The 20,464-nt window shown below is 39.5% G+C and overlaps 2 protein-coding genes across 2 annotated transcripts; both read right to left on the bottom strand.

The window, feature by feature from the left end:
* Positions 1 to 1,111: 1,111 nt before the first annotated feature.
* SPINK7 (serine peptidase inhibitor Kazal type 7) lies at positions 1,112 to 5,185 on the bottom strand. Its single transcript, XM_033096731.1, has 4 exons — positions 5,059 to 5,185; positions 4,152 to 4,177; positions 3,300 to 3,424; positions 1,112 to 1,585 (listed from the first exon to the last, which is right to left on the bottom strand). Exons 1-4 carry the CDS (start codon positions 5,177 to 5,179, stop codon positions 1,540 to 1,542), a joined length of 318 nt encoding a protein of 105 aa, XP_032952622.1. The 5' UTR covers positions 5,180 to 5,185; the 3' UTR covers positions 1,112 to 1,539.
* Positions 5,186 to 14,771: 9,586 nt separating this feature from the next.
* Positions 14,772 to 20,229, bottom strand: SPINK13 (serine peptidase inhibitor Kazal type 13). Its single transcript, XM_033096041.1, has 5 exons — positions 20,148 to 20,229; positions 18,890 to 18,989; positions 17,642 to 17,682; positions 16,514 to 16,635; positions 14,772 to 14,823 (listed from the first exon to the last, which is right to left on the bottom strand). The coding sequence occupies exons 2-5, from the start codon at positions 18,954 to 18,956 to the stop codon at positions 14,772 to 14,774; spliced, it is 282 nt and encodes a 93-aa protein (XP_032951932.1). The 5' UTR covers positions 18,957 to 18,989; positions 20,148 to 20,229.
* Positions 20,230 to 20,464: the final 235 nt, after the last annotated feature.

Below are 20,464 nucleotides of genomic sequence, written 5' to 3'. Positions count from 1 at the left end.
GTACCTTTGTACTCCCTTTCCCTTTACCTGGAATTACTTGTCCCCTACTCCACCCACACTTACTCCGATGAATTACAACTCAAGAGGAGGCTTCCTCAATACCCCAGGCAGAATTGGACTCACCTTCCTCTATGGCTCATAGGAATTTAGAAATGTTTATGAAATACTCACCATAAATTGAGCAGTATACTAATCACTAGTATATACTATATTATATAAAATGCTATGAAATAATAGATGAGCAAATAATGGGTTGTCAGGAAAAGGTAGCCATATTTATTGTGTATCTGTCACATGTAAGGTGCTTTGTATTATTTATCTCTACAAAAGCTCTATAAGCCGCATAGGGTTTAAGTACCCACCCAAAGTTATATAACTTGCAAGTGACAGAACTTGTTTACAAATCAACCCCTGACTCCTCAGCCATGTCTCTGCCAAACCAAATGCAGAGAAGTCTTCATAGGAGGAACCTGAGCTGAAACCAGAAGGATGAAGGCCATTTCCAGCAGAGAAAACTGTGCATACATAGACACAGAGGGCTGGGGGACACGGGAGTGCTTAAAGTCAGAGTTCTTCAGAGGGCATGGGGGAAGTAGAGGCTGGGCCGGAAATACTATGCTCATGAGTCTGGATTTTATCCTGTAGGCAATGGGTAACCAATGAAGGATTTTGAATAGCGACATAATAGAATCCGATTTACCCTACAGAAAGAGCACTCCACTATAGTACCTAGTATAAACTTATACCACGGCATTTATTAGGGTGCATAATTATTTTCTGATTCATGTTTATCTCCCCCCCCCAGAGCCTGCACTTTAATTGATCTGAACTCCATTCCATCATTGATCACGTGTGTGTATTTGTGTGTGTGTGTGTGTGCGCGCGTGTGCATGTTTTTCTTGAAAGCCACTTTGGATTCCTTGTACAAAACATTCTCCTGAACAACCAAATTTGTATATTCTTCAGTTTTCTTTGTAAATTGAGATATTACCCTGATCTAAGAAAATAATTCAAACGAAAATAAAGATAAAGGATCTTGAGATTATCCTGCTAAGTGAAATAAATCAGACAGAAAAAGTCAAGAACTGTATGATCTCACTCATATGTGGCATAGAAAACAAAGTAACAAATGAACAAGACAAACAAACAAACGAAAACTCATAGACCACAGACAACGGTTTAGTGGTTATTAGAGGGTAATGGGGGAGGGGACGAGGTTGGTAGAAGACGGTAAACGGGGTCAAGTATATGGTGATGGAAAGAGAATTGACTCTGGGTGGTGAACACAATGCAATATACAGATGATGTATTACAGAATTGTATGCTTGAAACCTATATAATTTTTCTAATCAACATCACCCCAGTAAATTTAACAAAAAATAATAAAAAAAAGAAAGGCCTTTGGGGAGATTGCATCTATCTCTGCACCTTCCTCCCCCCAGAACTTGGCCATGGTGAGGGCGAAGGCAGTCAGAGCCCAAGGACGACGAAGATGACACTGCGGATTATCATTGCTCTGCACCCACATCTATGGAGAAGTTAACATCTTCCTTCATGAAGAAATTGGACCTTTCCATCACTTTTCCTGTGGGAAGACATGGTTAACGAGATTCATTAACACAAAAGGAAATTTTGTAAAACAGGTGAAAGGAACTATAGACATTACGAGACAAAACCTCATTTTACAGGTGAGGTAACTGAGTCTCTGAAAAAGAACGGGCTTGCCACAGGCAGTTTCTAACAGAGGCAGAAGCAGAATTTCCCTAATCCAGTGATACTTCTACCCCGCCTGCTGCTTCCACTGATCCCAGAGCCCAGGCTGATCACCCAATGTCTTAAAACAACAAAGAAGGAGGCATTCTGACAGAGAAGTTGCAATGGCCTGCCCCTCAGCCCTTCCTGCTCAGCAGGACCTGTGATGACAATGGATCCTGCCTTAGTGAGGAGAGCTTTCTCCGCAAGTCCCCTTCAGTGCGCCTGAACGCAAGCTACTTTCTAGGCCCGGGGCCTAGTGTGTACGCATGGTGGAGAAGCCTCCCTTTGGGGAAATACATGTTCCTGCACAGGAATAAATATGTAGACATATCCTTCTGGTCTCAGGGCCTAACCTGATATTCTAACTTGTTAAGATAATCACAAAGATGAAAACCACAAGATCTAAGATGTGGCCAAAATCCAGTGGTCTAAAATACACGTAGAGCTAACAACGAATGAAGCAGACTTGCTGTAAAACTGTAAAGGCTAAGTTGCCTGTTCTGCACCGAAGAAGTCACATCTTCCTAGTTGTATTGCCTTCAAAAGCACTGTGCAGGTCAAACAAAATACCTAAACAAAACATGTCCATGGATTTACGCACAACTACTGGCAGTTTACATCCCCCTATTTTAGATAAGAGAAAAATATATCTTTGCAGTAGCTTTGTCCCCTCTATGCCCCTTAAGGCTACAGATATTTAGAGCCACTAGGAAATTGAGGATAAACACCCTCTAGCCACAGTTTGTCCAAGGAACAAGCTGTATTTACTGCCTCTTATAAGTCATGTAGGATAGTGGATTTCAATTATTACTTAAAAATTTTTTTTTTGTAAATTTTATTTATTTTATTATTTATTTTATTTTTTCAGTTAAAGCTGACATTAAGTATTATTTTATATTAGTTTCAGGTGTATAGCATAGTAGTTAGACATTTACATAATCTATGCAGCGATCCCCCCAATTAGTCTAGTACCCACCTGGCACTATACATAGTTGTGGCAATATTATTGCCTATATTCCCTATGCTGTGCCTTACATCCCCGTGACTATTTTGTAACTACCAATTCGTGCTTCTTAATCCCTTCACCTTTTTCACCCAGATCCCCAACCTCTCTCCGCTCTGGCAACATCAGTTTGTTCTCTGCATGTATGATCATCATTTCAAACAAGATATTGCCTGGAAGTCCACTACTTAAAATAATCAAAAGCTGAGCTTGGAATTGGAGACCACCCCAAATGATCCCCTTAATCCCTGTGGTGACTCCTGACAGCACCTCTGGGCTCTGGGACAGCTATTTGAAAACCCATGGTCCTGTTGGATTACCATAATTGACAGGAATTAGAGGTTCTGTGATGGAAGGGACAAGCTGGCAGACATGGGGGCCCAACCCTAGTCTGACTGTGAGGCAGTCAGTTTTCTTTCTCCACCAGCTGCTTCCGGGTGGGAATGGGTAGAGTTTATGGAGAGTTAAGCAGGCTCATGGAGAGAGGAGAGGTTTGTGGGGGAAGACATGGGCCCAGCTTCTTCTTCCCCACGATACTCACAAGCTCTCAGTACACAAGAGGCATTTATTCCCATAGGTGATGTAGTCAGAACCACAAACAGGCATGTAAGTGATGGGGCAAGGGATGGCCACCACTGGGTACTTCTTGTAAATGCTGCAGTCCACCTGTGACAGACACATGTGAATGCCCTGCTTTTCTCCAGGCCCCCGAGCGAGGGTGCCCTGGCCTCTATAGTACAGGAAGCAAAATACCATCCTAGAAGTCCCAGCTCAGATATTCTGATGCTGCCAAGGCTACTTTTATCAGTAGTATTATTACCACTATGACCAATACCAGTACAACTGGTGCTACTTCTATTATTACCAGTACATTCAGCTAATAATTCCTGAGCATTTCTACGCCAGGCATTAAACTTAAATCTTACGTGAATTTTCTTTGTTTAACCTTCAGAACAACTGAATAGAGTCGGTTCTACTATTATTGTCCTTATTTACAGATGCGAGAAATGAAGGCTTAAAAGAGAGAATCTGTATAACATAAAAGCTAGAAAGTGGTAGCATTGGGATTTGAATCTAGAGCCTGTGCAATTCACCAGGGTCCTGACTCTTATGTGGTATCCATTCCATGAAGACTTCACCAGCCTCTCAGCTGGAAGCCATCTCTTCCTCACTTAACACTGGAATACCTTTTAAGGCTGTGGTTATGGATATGTATGTCACATTTCTTCAAACAGCGGAGGAGATTTCTTTATCTGCGTCTGCCTTTACCCCTGCGTCTGCCTTTTACCTCTCCAACCATATTGAATTACTCCTACATATATATTCATAGGTATTTGTTGACTAAAAGACAGTTAATAGGAATTGAAATGAACATGCAATTCCGTACACTCACCATAGTTATAGACAGACTAGCAGCTTCTGAAAGAGAGATACAGATGGAAATGTTAAAAATAAAGCAAAGACTTGAAGTTTCGTTAAGTAACGTAAATGTGATCCCATAGATTAAGATTCCATTTCCTCTGGCAATGAGTCTGTGCACATACTCCATCCTTACACAAAATTCCAATTATTTTCTGAGGAAGCCAAATGGCCAATGGGTTAGGTAAGCCCTTGGTTCAGGAAAGAGAATGACCCAAATTTCCTCTATTCATTGTTACATGGGGTGTTTTCTGGTGCTCATTGTGTCTTTGATAATGGTTCAAAGTCAGACAGCAATGGGCAGTACTGCAGTCACCACTCCTAAGAAGTAGAAGCACCTTCTTTGATATTCTCCCCCTCCTAATTGATATAAAGGAATGGAATGGAATGCCTTAAAGGTGTTAGAATATTATTTTATTTAAGTAATTTTTCAATCAGGTAAGAGTGTAATTGTTGACTCCTGGCCTTTGGAGAATTGTGTTTTATGTCAGTCTTCCTGGATTGATTTTGAGAGGCAGCCATGTTTTTCTGCATCTTTGCACCAAGGAATAGTATCTAATAACAGGAATAGTATCTAATAGTATCTAACAACTTCCAGTGTCCTTATGTAATGGTAGCCTTATGAAGAAACTAGTTCATTTCTTTGTTCCATGGATAGAAATAAAAATCCTTGAAACGGAAGACACTAGACCCAAATCCCCAAACTCTAGCAGACATAAGATTCTCCCTTTCCAGGCCAGGGCTGTTTCTATCCTAAATCAGTACATTTTCTATTCTAAGCCAGTAGACTTTAAATCCACATGACCAGACATTTCTCTCAGATGCTCACATCCCAGGAGAGGGTTTTTGGAAAAATGGGCACCGTCTACGCCTTAACTCACCTGAGCTGCTGCAGAAGCAGGTCACTGCACAGAGCAGAAGGAGACCCCCAGCGACCTTCATGGAGGAAGTGGCTGTGAGGCAGGGACTGCTTGGGGCTGTCACAACAACTGCACCAGCCATGGCCTCAGGAAGGGGCCATGTTTATATGGCAATGCTTGGCTTCTCCACCTTTCCTATGAGGTCATCCAGAGTCAGTGCTGGCTTTGAGAGACTCTCAAAGCACGATGTCACACCCTGGGTGGGGTTGCTTGTCCTTGTTACTTAATTACTACTTCCTATCTGACCAACACATTAATTACATGAGGTGAGAAGTATTTTTCTGTCTGCCCTAGAGGTGGGGACTGTGACTTAGAATTCTATACTTCCTTTAGTAGAAAAAAATTAAGTATAGGCTGCTTGGCCTAGTTATGAAATAAATAAAAATATCAAACTTTATTTCACAAAAATGGAGGATATTAAAACCCAGATCAGGCAGATCACACTTATGTTTATATTTTGGCTTCCAGGGAAATATTGTTTTATTTTTGAGGCAATGAAGCTATGAAGCAAGCTGGGACCTTGTGGAAGGAAGAATGACTTCAGCATTTGAGAAATCTGGGGAAGAGCGTTGACATTTTCTATCTGTGTGATTTGGGGTAAGTCACTTATGTGCTGTGAGCCTGTATCCACCAGGAAGACCTAGTTATGGTCTGGTAACATATAGCCCCGAGATTTCTGTGACTTAATACAAGTTTATTTTTTACTCAAGCTGTACAGGTATGGTGGTCAGCTGATCGTGCTGCACTGCCTTCTGTGGATCTCAAGTGGGCAGAGTTGTCGCTATTGGGATGTTGTTCATTGTCAAGGGGAAGTGAAGATATGTTCTGGAAGATTTCCCTTTTCTACAATTAAGTTTTCTAGCCCAGATGTGACACCACTGTCAATTTCCCTCACCATCACGTGGTGTGGCCCAACAATAGATGCTATGGAGTGTGATCTCATTTTGTCCTTTGAAGAGCAGAAGGGGGAGAACTGGAAATAACTGGCAAAGGACACAGAAAGCAGCCCAGCGCCTTAGTTCCATCCCTTGCTGAGTGGGAACTATTGCTTTCACAGTAGAGTTCACATAATTGGAGTCATTTACATGAAAGTGTTCGAAAGTGCAGTGCACGTAATTGTCATGGTGATTGTTATTATTACTATTGACGAGCCAAGAGTCTCTGCTCTGGGTTGCGGACATTAGCTTGTAAACTGTATTGTGCAGGCACAATTGTCCAAATGGCTGTAGTTTGTCTACTGAGCTTCAGGACATGTATATGAAAGCCTGGGGCAAGGCCAACGGCTCTGCTCACCAGTGCTTTGCTTGGCAGGTTTATTTTCGTTCAGTCGAAACAGTCTCTACAAAAGATAATAAGCTAATAATAAATGACACTGCGTGACTCCCTAAAATTCTGATTCTTACATGTTTTTGGGAAGCAATATAATCCATTAGTTAAGAATATGGGCATGGAGCCCAGTGGGTTTTATTTGGAATCATGTTTCTAATCAGTGTTGACTTTGTGACTTTGAGTATGTACTCGTAGGTTAAGCTCTGGACATTTTAGTTTCTCATCTGTAACATAGAAATGATGTTTAACTCACAGGGTGGTGGTCAGAGTTAAGTGAGATTGTATATACAATGTTGTGTGTGTGTGTGTGTGTGTGTGTGTGTGTGTGTGTATCAGCCTGCTAAGATCACAATCAGAGTTTGACATATGGTAGCTAATGACATGGAACGTGAGCTTCATGACAACTCATTGAGGAAGGAATTTTTATTATCCCCAATTTTGCCAGTGAGGAAGTTGAGGCTCAGAGGATTTAAATACTCTCCCCCAGATCATGATACAAATTAATGGAAAAGACTATGTTGACTTTAGTCATGGGAAAGAAGGGAAGTGAATGTCCTAACAAAGACAACTCATTATAAGTTTTATTGTTGTTATGAACATTTGAAGAGAATGAATACTGAGTAAAGACCATTGGTTTCAAGAAGAGGTGTCTTTGTTGCCATTTGAAAACGCAATTTTATCAAAGAAGAGTGGGAATGGGATCAAAGGGTGATTAGGATAAAGTGGAAAGATACGGTGACCACATTTTTTTTAGATGTTTGCTGGTAAAAAGGAGGGGAATGGAAGAAGCTAAAGCTTTAGCCAGTTCCAGGATAGACTGAGCATATCTTAAAGCTAAAGGGAAGAAGAAATTTAAGATACACAGTGGAGGGTAGCTAATTAAAGGACAGGAAAGTAGGAAATATGACTAAAAGCACCAGTGAGACATAGGGAACAGAGAAGAGTAGATGAATGTAAAGATAGAGATAGTTTGAAAGGGAGAGGAAGAAAGATGAAGGGGAACCCACTGTAAAGTTGGCTCCAGCTATAAAGTTCTGGGGTTGCCTCGTGCAGTGGAAGAGTTGAGTTGGTCTGGAAGCTGGAGAAGGCCTGACACAGACATTGACCGGAGCATGTCAGGCAGCCAACGGGGGTATGATAATCAGTGAGCACTAGGTGGTGTTAGCACTGGATTTGAGCAGGCCCAGTCAGTACCAGGCTGAACACTTCTCTCAAAATCGCATGTTACGATACTGAATGAGAAATGGAAAAAAAGCGATTTTATGAATAGGGAGTGTGTGCATCCTAGACTTGAGCGGGGAGCCGTTATGACTGTGGTAGGCTGGGAAGAGAGTCAAGTGTTCAAGGAGGTTCTGAGGGACTGTGCGAGGTGTGAGCCATTAAGCGTTTAGAGGTCTTCAAGGTTCAGGCTGTGTGCAAACTTGGTGGGTGTGGGGAACATGAACAATTGTTTATGGAGGTGGTGGCTACCAGGCAAAGTGTCAGATTAATTTCTCAAGGGTGGGGCTGACATAATGATCCTCAGGTGTATCCAAAGATAAAGCAGATGAAGAATGGGTGGAGGAAATAAAGGTCTTTGGTTTTAGAAAGGTGAGGAAAAGTAAGGTCAAACAATCAGACGTGGGTTACTTTGGGTTTGGGCAGCTGTTTACAGAGAAGAAAATTTCAAGCTGCATAGTGAGTCACACATGGAGCGTCCTTTAGGAATGAAAGATGAAGGCCTGTGAAGTAAAAAAAGCTGCCCACTTTACACTGAGGCAGTTTGTTTATTCCTCCCTGTAGCCCTGCAAGGGGCCCAAACTTGAGGCCTTGTCACAGAGGATCACTATGACAATTCTAGGGAAGACAGGATAGAATTAAAAACATAAACAGAAAAATTTAACATGAAAGAAAAGTTTGAGAGTGTTGAATCCCTAATTTCTTCCCCAATGGATCTGAGGTGCCACAGGGAAGAAAAGTTAGAAAGCTAGAGATGGGTGCGAGAATGAAATTGGAGAAGGGCCTGAATGACGAGTTCCTAGGTTAGTCAGCTGGAGGGAAATAGGGAAATCAGCACCGCAGTTAGCAGTAATCCAGGTATAGAAAAATGGCTATAGGAAGTGAAAATTATAAGAAAACCACATATTAAGCGCTTACTGTGTGCTTGAACTGTGCTATAGCGGCTGTGTGAATTATCTCATTTAAGACTTAACAATAATCTTAGCGATACATACAGTTATTTGCCCTGTTGTTTAGCTAAGGCAACAGGGACTTACAGAAGTGGTTAAAGAGCCAAAGCTTTTAATTATTCTGGTGTATTGCCTTTAAATCTAAATCTAAGAGGTAGATTTGGAGACACTGAAAATGGGAATACCAGGAGTCAAAACTGTCCGAATCAGAGCAATCGGGAAGGACAGCTGCTGTTTTAAATGAGCAGGCCGAGGCAACTGAGTGCTGGCTCGTGGATTTTCATGTGTGAGCATCATGTGGAAAGAAGGAGGGTCCCAGCGGGGAAAGAGGATGACTGAGAGTCAGGCAACACGGATTCTACCTGTGCACCCACCTCATCTATCGAAGGTGCAATGCTGTGACAGTCCCTTTTCCACTTGTGTTTTCTGATTCCCAAGCATCTAGTGAGATTAGCCTAGGTTGTTTCTTCACATTTTTCAGTTCAAAGTCCCTCCTTGGAACACTAATATGTACCAATAAATAAGTCTGAGGACTGTGGATGGGTGGAAAGAAGTTGGAAGTCTCCTACGTGATTCTGTCTTGCCCTCCTAATTGCTGCCTCAGCCCATCCCAAACCCCCAGACTCCTTCCTTCTTGGCAGTGAGCACACACTCCACCCAATATGCTCCAGGTCTTCTTGTGACAGTTTTAAAAATCAGTGGCCTAGATTTGACTGCACTAGCTCTAGCCTTTTGTCTGTCCGCTTCTCCCTTCCCTGTGTGATGCCTCCACACTTCAGCTTTTCTTTCATCTTCTTTTTTCATTCTTTGATGTAGCCCCCACTGTGATCATGTCTCTGTGAGCACTGAGGCTCAGTGACCAAGAGATCTGGATATTTGCATTTTGGATCTTGTGTCTCATGGGAACAGGGAGTTAGCACATGCAGGGATCCTATGTTTTGGTTCTATTCAACTTTCTTTGAATCACTGAGGCTAAAGAGTTCCAATCATGGAAGAAGATGATGTGAATAAACAATAACTATTTTTTCCTATTGGTTTATGTTGCTCCTAGCTGACTTCACAACTTCACACTATATGGATCTAAATTACACACACACACACACACACACACTAAACCTCTCAGAACCTATTAGTAAAATCATGTCTACTGTGCTCAGTGCTGAAGGGAACACCTGTAACCCCAGACTTAGCCAACATTAGAGAAGATGGTAGTCTGCTAGGGCTACCATAAGAAAATACCAAAGAATGGGTAATTTAAACAACAGAAATTAATTTTCTCACAGTGCTGGAGACTGGAAGTTCAAGATCAAGGTATTGGCAGAAACTAGTTTCTCTTGAAGCCTCTCCCTTTGGCTTGTAGACGGCCATCTTTTCACTGTGTCCTCATATGGCCTTTGCACTGTGTGTATGACCCCTGGTGTCTCTTCCTCTTCTGATAAAGACGATAGTCCTATTAGATTAGGGCCACATTTTTATGACCTCATTTAACCCTAAAGGCACTATCTCCAAATAGGGTTACACTAGGGATTAGGGCTTGAACACATGAATTTTGGGAAGACACAATTCAATCTATGACATTCTGCACTCTGCACCACTACCCCCCAATTCATGTTCTTCTTTCACACAGATAATCATAAACCTTTGATCTATAAGACACTGGTATCCCTTAAAATGTTAACTAGGATTTCTTTTTTTTTTTTTGCTGTTTTTTTAATTATATATATATTTTTATTTTTATTTTTTTATTATTATTTTTTAATTTATTGGGGTGACAATTGTTAGTAAAATTACATAGACTTCAGGTGTACAATTCTGCATTACATCATCTATAAATCCCATTGTGTGTTCACCACCCGGAGTCAGTTCTGCTTCCATCACCATATATTGGATCCCCCTTACCCTCATCTCCCACCCCCCCACCCCTCTTACCCTCTGGTAACCACTAAACTATTGTCTGTGTCTATGAGTTTTTGTTTCTCATTTATTTGTCTTGTTCTTTTGTTGTTTTTGGTTTATATACCACATAGCAGTGAAATCATATGGTTCTCTGCTTTTTCTGTCTGACTTATTTCGCTTAGCATCACACTCTCAAGATCCATCCATGTTGTCACAAATGTTCCTATATCATCTTTTCTTACTGCCGAATAATATTCCATTGTGTATATATACCACAACTTCTTTATCCATTCATCTATTGAAGGACATTTTGGTTGTTTCCATGTCTTGGCCACCGTAAACAAAGCTGCAATGAACATTGGAGCACACGTGTCTTTATGTGTAGATGTTTTCAGATTTTTTGGGTAGATACCCAGGAGAGGGATTGCTGGGTCATATGGTAATTCTATTCGTAATTTTTTGAAGAACCTCCACACTGCCTTCCATAACGGCTGCAACTAGGATTTCTTGACAAAAGGATTCCTTGGCCAACCAGATTTGGGAAACCCTGGATACTTTATTTCTTTAGGAGGGATTCGCAATGCACTTTGTTATATTAAAGGCTATATTAAATTTTTTGCAACACAGAAATATTTTCACTTTGTTTAACTCAATTTTCCCCAAAACTTAATTTGCCACAGTTTACTTATTTTTCTTTTTACAGAACATTTAATAACATCTAAAAGGATACTAGCATTTTCTTAAATATTAAGAAAGAAGGATTTACTCCAATTTCCCATGAAGTTATGATATTCAATATACAGACCCATTACCAAGAAAGATCACTGAATTTTCAGTCTACTTAGAAGAAGTTTTATCATATTAAAGAGAACCCCATCTCTCTATGGCTTCTATTCATTCTGGTTCTCTACGATGGACCCCAATAGAACGAGTTTGCTCTCTCTCCAAGTTATCCCTTCAGATGTGCAAAGATAGCTCTAGAGTGCTTGGAAAGGTCTTTTTTCTCCAGATAATGTAGATCGGCTTCTTTAATGTTTCAGGTATGTAGTCCTGTAAGTCCTCCCCACCCTGACATATTAACATAACATTATTAATAACAGTGAAACACAAGTAAACATCAACTTCACCCTTTCCCTTCTTTGTTCCAGGCAGTGTTATCCTCACTGGAGGTTCAGAGATGAACAAGACAGCCAAGGCCTTTCTTCTTGCAACTTACTTTCTTGTAGAACAAAAAGGAAAGAAAAAGAAAAGATTCATAGAATATAAGATGATTTCAAATGTTGACAAGTATTTAAAAGAAAATATATCATGATATTGGGCTAAAGAATAATATGGAAATGTGCACCAAATTAGACTGGGTGATCAGAGGAGATGCTGTTTGAATACACACTTGAATGATGAGAAGGAGCGAGTCTATAGATTCCATTTTCTCCAATTCCAGTATTCTGTAAAATGGCTGGTTTTTTCATTAAAAACGTTCAACTTGTAAATCAGACACGCTCTAGCCTATGTCTTCTGTGATTAGGCTAAATGTTTTGTACTGAATCCTGTGACTTCTATGTGAGATTGGATTTAAAAATTCTAATTTTTTTTCTTAATTGCCTTTTCTCCATGTTTCTTTCTTCATATTATTTTCTATTACAAGATTTCTTATGATGATTTCAATTAGTCTGTGTCTAGGATTTTATGGTGTCAAACATTCACTAAGTGTCTAGCTATTGAACTCCCATTGTGTGTCTCACATGTTATTATATGACCTGTTTTATTCATTATCATCACAGCATTCATTACCACCCGCCATTGTCTGTTCCTCTATTTGTATATTATTCACCTCTCACCACTAGAATGCAGGTCCCACGACAGGATCTTGCCTGTCTTGCTTGCTTGCTTAGACCAGTACCTAGCATAGTGCACTCCACAGAGTAGGAACTGCTCAATAATAATTACTAACTGAACAAAGAGTCATAAGATTCCGCACTGTTAGCCAAAAGGTAGAGTAACACAGAATTCATCCAGCATTTGGGAGAAATAATCTGTTAAGTTCACCTCAGTGAATTTAACAAGAAATAAAGCTTATTTCACCGGAACTTAAAATAATTCAATCACTTTAGATTGAATTTAACTTCAATAAGAAGAGGAAACCGTGAAACGTTTAACACATTCTCCTCCACATGTTTTCCAAATGACTCAGAATCATCTTTCAGTTGAAATCACTCTGTTGTCTGAGTGAGCAAGTGCCCCTCTGCAGAGCTCCTTACAGTGGCAAAGGCCACAAGGTAAATGTACCCAGTAGAGCTGAAAGAACCTCCACCTACTTCTTCCTGGCTGCTCCCACCACTGCATCACTGCAAAGAATCCACTAATCCTAGTCGTGTCCCAACATAATCTATAAAAAGAAGATTTATCAGTTTATCAAAAGGCTTAATTAAGATTATGTCTACTTACTTTAAGATGAGAACTACCTAAATATAGCATGCCCAAACCAGATAGAAAGAAATAATAAAAACAAGACTTGAGAAATGACTGAAGTAACTAGAGTTTTTTTGTTTTCGTTTTTATTTTTCCTGAAGAAAAGACATTTGAGTATGTACTGAGTAGAAGACAGAAAATTCATCTTCTACTGTTAATTGGAAGAGAGAGTAAACTTCTGTTTTGTTCTGAAAGGCTCTGACTATTGAAAGCATCATGAATGTAGGTTTGGATGCAAGGTAAGCAGGCTTTCTTACAATCAGACCTCCACAGCAGTGTTCACGCTTCATCATGCATGAATTTCCCATCAGTGGGAAATCCTGGTAGATGTTAGACCATTAGCACTATTACGGAACAAGTCAGAGATTGTTCAGATGGTCTGAATCCTCAGCCCAACTCAGAAAGCCTAGGACTACCTGAATTAGGCTCTCAGCCAATGCATTTTGGGCTTAGTCATGTTTGATATAGTGACAAAGATAAAGCAGGATACATAGCAATATTAAGTATATAATAAAATGCTAATTATATATTTATTATCAAAGTTAAAATTATTATCAAAGTTAAAAAACTTGTATAGGCAAAACAAGTTAGCCCAGAGAGAAGTTACTTTCCCTGATGTCACTTTGTTAGTGACTGCATTACCTGCTCTTTCTATTCCACCAGCTGTGGAGGATATGCAGGAATGTGGGGACTCAGTCTAGAAAATGGTTGTCAAATGCAGAGAAGCATTAGAATCTCCGGGAGAATTAACACAGAACATGGATGCTCAGGCTCATTAAAATAGGGTCGGCCTTGGCCTATATACAAAAACATGTACAAAACCAAGGACGGAGGAAGCTGTAAGAGGAGAAGGGTCCCTGTTGCCAGCAGAGGTAGACGGAATATTAGCTGGAAAGGTGATGGAGAAAGTAGTTGTGCGCCCTCCTTTGGACCTTCTGGTTAAATAAAGAATTAGCCAGACTAAGAAGGAAAAGTGAGGCTGACATCTAGTGGCCAAAACAGGTAATGATACAGAGCACACAGAAGCCAGAGGCCAAGAACTTGTTCCACCGTTCACGTCCGCAGCCTCAAATGTAATAATAACGTCTTTTCCCGGTATTAGTCAAGATCTTTCAGTTATAAGTGACAGATTATATGGCAGATTAAGCAACAATAACCACAAAGGGAATTTACTGACCAATGCAATAGTAACGATGGGATGAAATGGGAATTAAGTATGCTGGCACTAGGGGGTCAAATGGTATCAACTCCTCTGGCTCCTTCCAAAACATGTCTGCCCCGGTCTTCCCCCCCCCAATAAAAAACTCTTGGCTCTCCTCCTCCCTTCTGCTATTAGCATAGAAGGACATTTTCCTCACCTAACGAAGGTGGGCTTCATTCATGAATATGAGGTAGAAAGCCTCAAACAGCTCTATGTGTGGGGGTTTATTTTCTCTTTTGCTCATATCTTTAAGTGAGATTAGTGGGGCAGGATCTGACTTTGCAGATAAGCCTGCAATTTGTGGTAAATTTAATTTAAGGGAGTGTCAGGTAAGCCTACTTGACAACATACCTTAGACCCAAGCAAAATGAAAGCTGACTTTAAACAATCAGCACACAGAGATGAATATCTACTGCTTCTTTTATTATGATGTTTATTTGTAATAAATACAACGTTTGGTTCTCCATTAGTTTAATTCCTTCGTTTTCGATTTTGCTGCAAATTTGGGTGCAGCACAGAAATGTGTTGTTTCTTATGTATCTTCCAAATCCAAAAGAAATTCTTTTCAGCATTAAGTAGTGAAAATAATGAATGTAGGACTCTGTTACCCGTTAGCCGCACTTTCCATATTTGTCAAATTGAATGTGCTCTCTACCAAAATTCCTAAAGAGGAAAAAAAGATTAGTGTCACAAGGAAAGTGGGCATTGTTTCACATTCTCTTAGCTTCCAAAAGACATCCTAAGAAAGCAAGCTGCTTTTACAATTCCCTTTACACCCACCTCTCTTCCACTCCTGTTTATCACCACCACAGCGTGCACATTCCTCGGCTATGTCTTGATTCTTCAAAAAGTATGTTGTGAAGTGCTTCAGCAGAGAATCTTTCATTCCTTAACCTGTTCATTCCCATTTGATACCTTTCCATTCAACATAGCAATGCCAGATTTTTCTACCAAGAAAAGATACCCACAGAACTACCGCAATGCATAATAATTCACATATTTCACACACTGCTCAAATCTTCACTAGCTTTGCATGCTCATAGGCTACACTTTATTCTCCTTAGTCTGGTATTCATGTTTCCTCATAGGAATATGATGAAAGCACATGAGGATTCTTTTCAAAGGAAGATGTGCATGAAAAGTTAACTCAGCAGACCGGGGATGCTCAAATTATCTCTGTGGACATAACCTATAAACCCTTGGAATATCCTGCCTGATAAGAGTGTCTTTGTAACCTAGGGTCGAAGACCAGGGCAGATAGTTTATGCTCAGATGAATGCCTGTTTTTTTCACCTGTGGTCCTGAGTCCTCTGTATCAGTTTGATGTTCTCTCTCTTTTTTTTTCGGTGTGTAGGGGGGTGGTCTGGAGACTAAGTACTTGTCAGTCATGCAGGCGCTGCATGCCTGGGTGACTGACCCCTAACAAATTGCTGGGACACCAAGGCTTTTGTTAGCTTCCCAGGTTGGCAATACTTCATACCTGTTGTCACACTTCATAGCTGGGAAAACTAAGCATTGCCTGTGTGAACCCACTGGGAGAAGACAACTGAAAGCTTGTTTGTGCCTGTTTTCTCCCGGACTCAATCGTGTGAGCTTTCTGCCTTTGCTGATTTTAATCTGTATCCTTTCATTGTCATATACCATTACCATGAGTATAACAGCTTTTCTGAGTTCTGTGAGTCCTCCTAGCAAATTATCAAACCTGCTGGTAGTCTTGGGGACTACCAACACAGATCTCATAGGTCATGGAAGACTTATTGACAAAGACACAAGATGATTTGTAAAAACAATTTCTAATGGAGTTAAAATATATTACAAGGAATAATATTCATTTTTTAAAATCTAAATTTCACATTGAATTTATTTAAAAGTTATTAAAAGTCAACTGTCAATTTTTACCACATAACCATATTGTTACTCATGTGTATATATCTATACCTGTGTCTATGTATATGTCTATATGTATAATCTTTATACCTACCAAACATTTATGGGTGTTATTCACAGGTATATCAATATGAGTTGTTACGGCAAATTTGAGTGATTTTTAAAAATTGGATTTCATTATTGCTTGAATATAGACTATCTACTAATATCTCTACACAATTCAACCAAAATATCATGTAACATTTTTTTTTTTTTTTAATGAGTCAACTTTGAATGTTCACTACTTTTTAGGAAAAAAGACATCACTTTATATGTAGTCTGTCCACAATCTTTTGTGAAAAATAGAGGCTATTTAAAAAAAAAATGCCATGCATCAGTAAATCTAGTTCTTTGGCTAAGATTATTTGAAATTTCTGTGAAGAAATATATAGAGAAAAAAAATAATGGTATTTTACTTTGAACTTACCACTGAGCAACACAAAAGAAACACTCATTCTGGTAAGTGCGGCCATCTCTAGCACAAACAGGTGCAGTTACATTTGGACAGTCAGAAGTGGGATCCACTGGGCGGTACATTTTACATGGGGGCTGCAAATATTATAAAGTATCATATAGATAACAATTGATAAATTTCCTCTCGTTTATTCTTGTTCTGCCACTTCTGCCCCACGTAGAAATAATGTCAAATATAACTAGTCAAATGATCCTTTTCAAGGATTTCCTTTGCCGGAACTTTGGTCAGGCAAGTTTTTTTCTGATTGCAGTGTCTTCACCCGTCCCAACATTTCTTAAAGTCATGAGCATTGTAATATCTAAGCTTAAACCCCAAATGCAAAGTTTTCATTTAAACTTGGAGTCCTGATATCAGAAAGTCATTATAAGAAGTGTGTTAGTAGAGATATTCATGTGTTTGTGAACTTCTAGAGGACAGGGGCTCAAATGCAATTGTTGAGAGTGAGGGTTTGTATTAAGAATGGGAATCAATCCTGTATGTACCACTTTAAAAAAAAAAAACACCTTACTTGACCTCTCTGAGGTATTAAATTTATTTTATCTTTTATTGAATTTATTGGGGTGACACTGGTTAATAAAATTATATGGGTTTCACATATATAATTATATAATACGTCATCTATATATTGCATTGTGTGCTGATCACTCAAAGTCAATTCTTCTTCTATCACCATATATTGACCCCTTTTACCCTCTTCTACCTCCTCCCTCCCCCATTACCCTCCAGTATCCACTAAACTGCTGTGGGTGTCTATGAGTTTTTGTTTATTTGTCTTGTTTGTTTGTTGCTTTGTTTTATATCCCACATATGAGAGAAATCATATGGTTCTTGACACCACTCACATATATACCACTTTTTAACCTTGTGGCCTTGAGCAAATGACAGGTGTTATTTCATTAATGCTCAGAGGTGTATTTTACTATTATCATGCTTGTGTTACCTGGGAGTAAATCTAAATGTGGAGAAGTTAACATATGTGCCCATGGTCACACAAAAACATTCCACTATGTTTTAGGTTTCTCATGACAAGACAGGGATCAGATTAAAATCAGAATTCAGAACTGAGAAATTTAAACTTACCTTAGGCCATCTAGAGTAGTCGCGTTTCAAAACGCCTGCAACTGAAGTACAGACACAATAGATTAAAAGAAACAGTTTTCCATGGAATATGATTTCACCCACTGAAGTTACTGAGTGAATAAAGAAATGTAATTTATTCGCTCATTTGCACAAAAGTACACAACAGAATTTGTGCGTGGTGACTACTTTATTACTTATTCTTCCTTTCATTTTCACAGTCAGTCTTGATCATTTATAAATTTGCTTTGTCATTGAGGAAAGGGTAAAAACTGTTTGGGGTTATATGCATAACTTGCCAACCATGTTATTTTCAGTAAGTTACTTGGCTTTTGTTGGCTTTAGTTTCCTCTTTGCTACAATTGGGATAAGTGTATGCATTTGGAAGATTGTTATAAAAATTAAATATGACACATTAAACAAAGTATTAGGCCAGTTCCTACCAAGAGGCCAAACTGAAGATGACAGTGAATGATTATCAGGAAACTTAGGAGTTCCTTGGCTCTAGTGAGTCTGTTGTGTGAGGGGTGCAGGTCTTGCCTTGGGGATAGAAAATGACCAGCTGGCTGTGGGAGAATGAAGTAAGAAAAGACCTGTAGTTCTGATCTTCCTTATCTTTCACTGTTAGATGATATTTAAAATATTCTAGAATACATGGTTTCAAATGAGAATATTATGCTAAGTGCAAAAGGTCAGACAGAAAAGGACAAGAACTTAATAATTTCACTCATGTGTGTGATATAAAACAAAAAGGAGCAAATGAACAAAACAAACACAAACAAACTCAAAAGGCATCTATAGCAGGCTATCTTGTAGAAGAGTAACAAAATGTATATGTTTATTTGAGCAAAAAGCAACATAGGAAAGATACAGCAGAGAGAAATGAGACTGGTTACATACAGGGAGGGGGTGACATTGCAGTGAAAGGAAAAGGATATGGAGGCAATTACTCATTTTTCAACCTAAACTTTTGTTCATTTTGTTTCATTTTCCTCATGTTCAAAATAATTTTGAATTGCCCTTTTGATTTTTCTTGACCCATGAATTATGTAGAAGTGTGCTACTTAGTTTTCAGATATTGGAGGATTTTCCATCGTAACTCCCTTTTCCAACTGTGATGCCCAATGGATACCAATTTGCATTATCAAGCCCAAAATGTTTCAGCAAAACATTTCCTATCTAGCCCAAATTATTCTTTTTCTTTCCTATAACTGAAAGACGATCAGATGTTTCCCCCCCCAAGTTGCTTACCTGAAAAAACATGTGTCAATGTGTAGGATACCAGGAAAAATATGGTCACGTGAGGAAAGGCAGCCATTTGATCTCATCTAACGTCCTGCTTTGGGGAGACCTGTGAAAATGCTGAAGGTATTTTATCCCTAATCTGCATATCTGGCTTTCCAAACATGAGAGAACCCACTACCCCGAGGTGGTGCCATTGCCATAAACAGCCATGGTTGTCTCACAGCGGCCTGGGATTCTGACCTGAGAGGGCCCTCCTACTCTAAAGAAGGAAACAATTAAAATAACCTGTTTTCTTTCTTTCTTTTTTTTTTCTTTCTGTTTTTCTACCAGCAGCCAGGGTGTAATCACTGTACTGGCTTAAAAGAGGAATTAGGGCTCTCACCAGTGCTGACCTCAGGCGTGTTACCAATAGGTTCACCCCACAATAGACCATCTAAACTGGTCCGTTCATGTTAGTGAATATGGACTCTAAGAATTTATAAGAATTTCAAAATCCCAGGTGTGAACTGTCCTGTACAATCCGATCATGTCACCCTGTAATGCACGTCATTTGATTCTCTGGGATGGACCGGTCTCTCCCACACTAAAATCCTCCTTTTCCTACCTAAGTTTCTTCTCCCAGGCCAGTTACATATGCTCAAATACAAAGAATGGATTGAAAAGGGAATTGTTGGTCCTGGGTTATAAAGATTATGTATACCAACCAGGATATATATCTATAGCTAGATCTAGATATAATTTTTATGATTTTTTTAACTTTTATGACTCTATATAGGTACTCATATATAGGTATTACATATATATGTGTATATATCTGATTTTAAATTCTAGCTTCAACATCTCTTAGAAATGTGAGCCTCAGAAAAAAGTACAAACTTCATAGGATATTAAAAGGATCAACTGATATTGCTATAAGAGTGTAACCATTTTAAAGTTCCATTTTTGTTAGCCAAACTCTTCTTTTATGAAGACGGAAATATTTAGGCACAGAGAGAAGATACTTTCCAAGTCCTTTCACCAACTTCCTCATGTCCTACCTTCTCTATCCAGATTCTGTCTCTTCTCCAAAGTGCAGCAGGTGGACATGTAGAAAAATGAGGGACAATCTTATTATTGATGAAGTTTTCCCTACTTTCATATGCAGAGAAGACAAACGGAGGGTGCTGGAGGAAAACAAACGTACAGGGAAACCTACTGACAGAGAAGAAAGCCAAAGAAACCCCGTTACTGACTTGGCCTAAGGAGAGAGGTGAAGAGATGCTACCTGTATAAGGCGGCTACAAAATGTGAGCCTGCTGTAGCCACTCGGAGGTCACAGCTAGCCTTGAGCGAAGTTCCTGCAGCCAGGGACAGCTAATGGCTGTTTTGTAGTTTGATCCTTCCCTTGAACTACCTCCTCTGATATTTCATGCGCCAGCAGGGACAGATCTGGAAGATCTGGACTTGTGTTTCTGGTTGTGCATCATGAGAACAAGAAGGACTTGCATCCTAAATATCTGATGACATGTGCAAATCAGATTAATTACCTACCACATTCCAGATGACCTGTTGAACTTGCTTGTTGAATTTTATACTGGTTCT

This window comes from Rhinolophus ferrumequinum, chromosome 24 (genome assembly GCF_004115265.2).
Source record: "Rhinolophus ferrumequinum isolate MPI-CBG mRhiFer1 chromosome 24, mRhiFer1_v1.p, whole genome shotgun sequence".
Lineage (NCBI taxonomy): Eukaryota > Metazoa > Chordata > Mammalia > Chiroptera > Rhinolophidae > Rhinolophus > Rhinolophus ferrumequinum.
The sequence above is the reverse complement of the archived record's forward strand: the minus strand, read 5'-3'. Positions and strand labels throughout refer to the sequence as shown.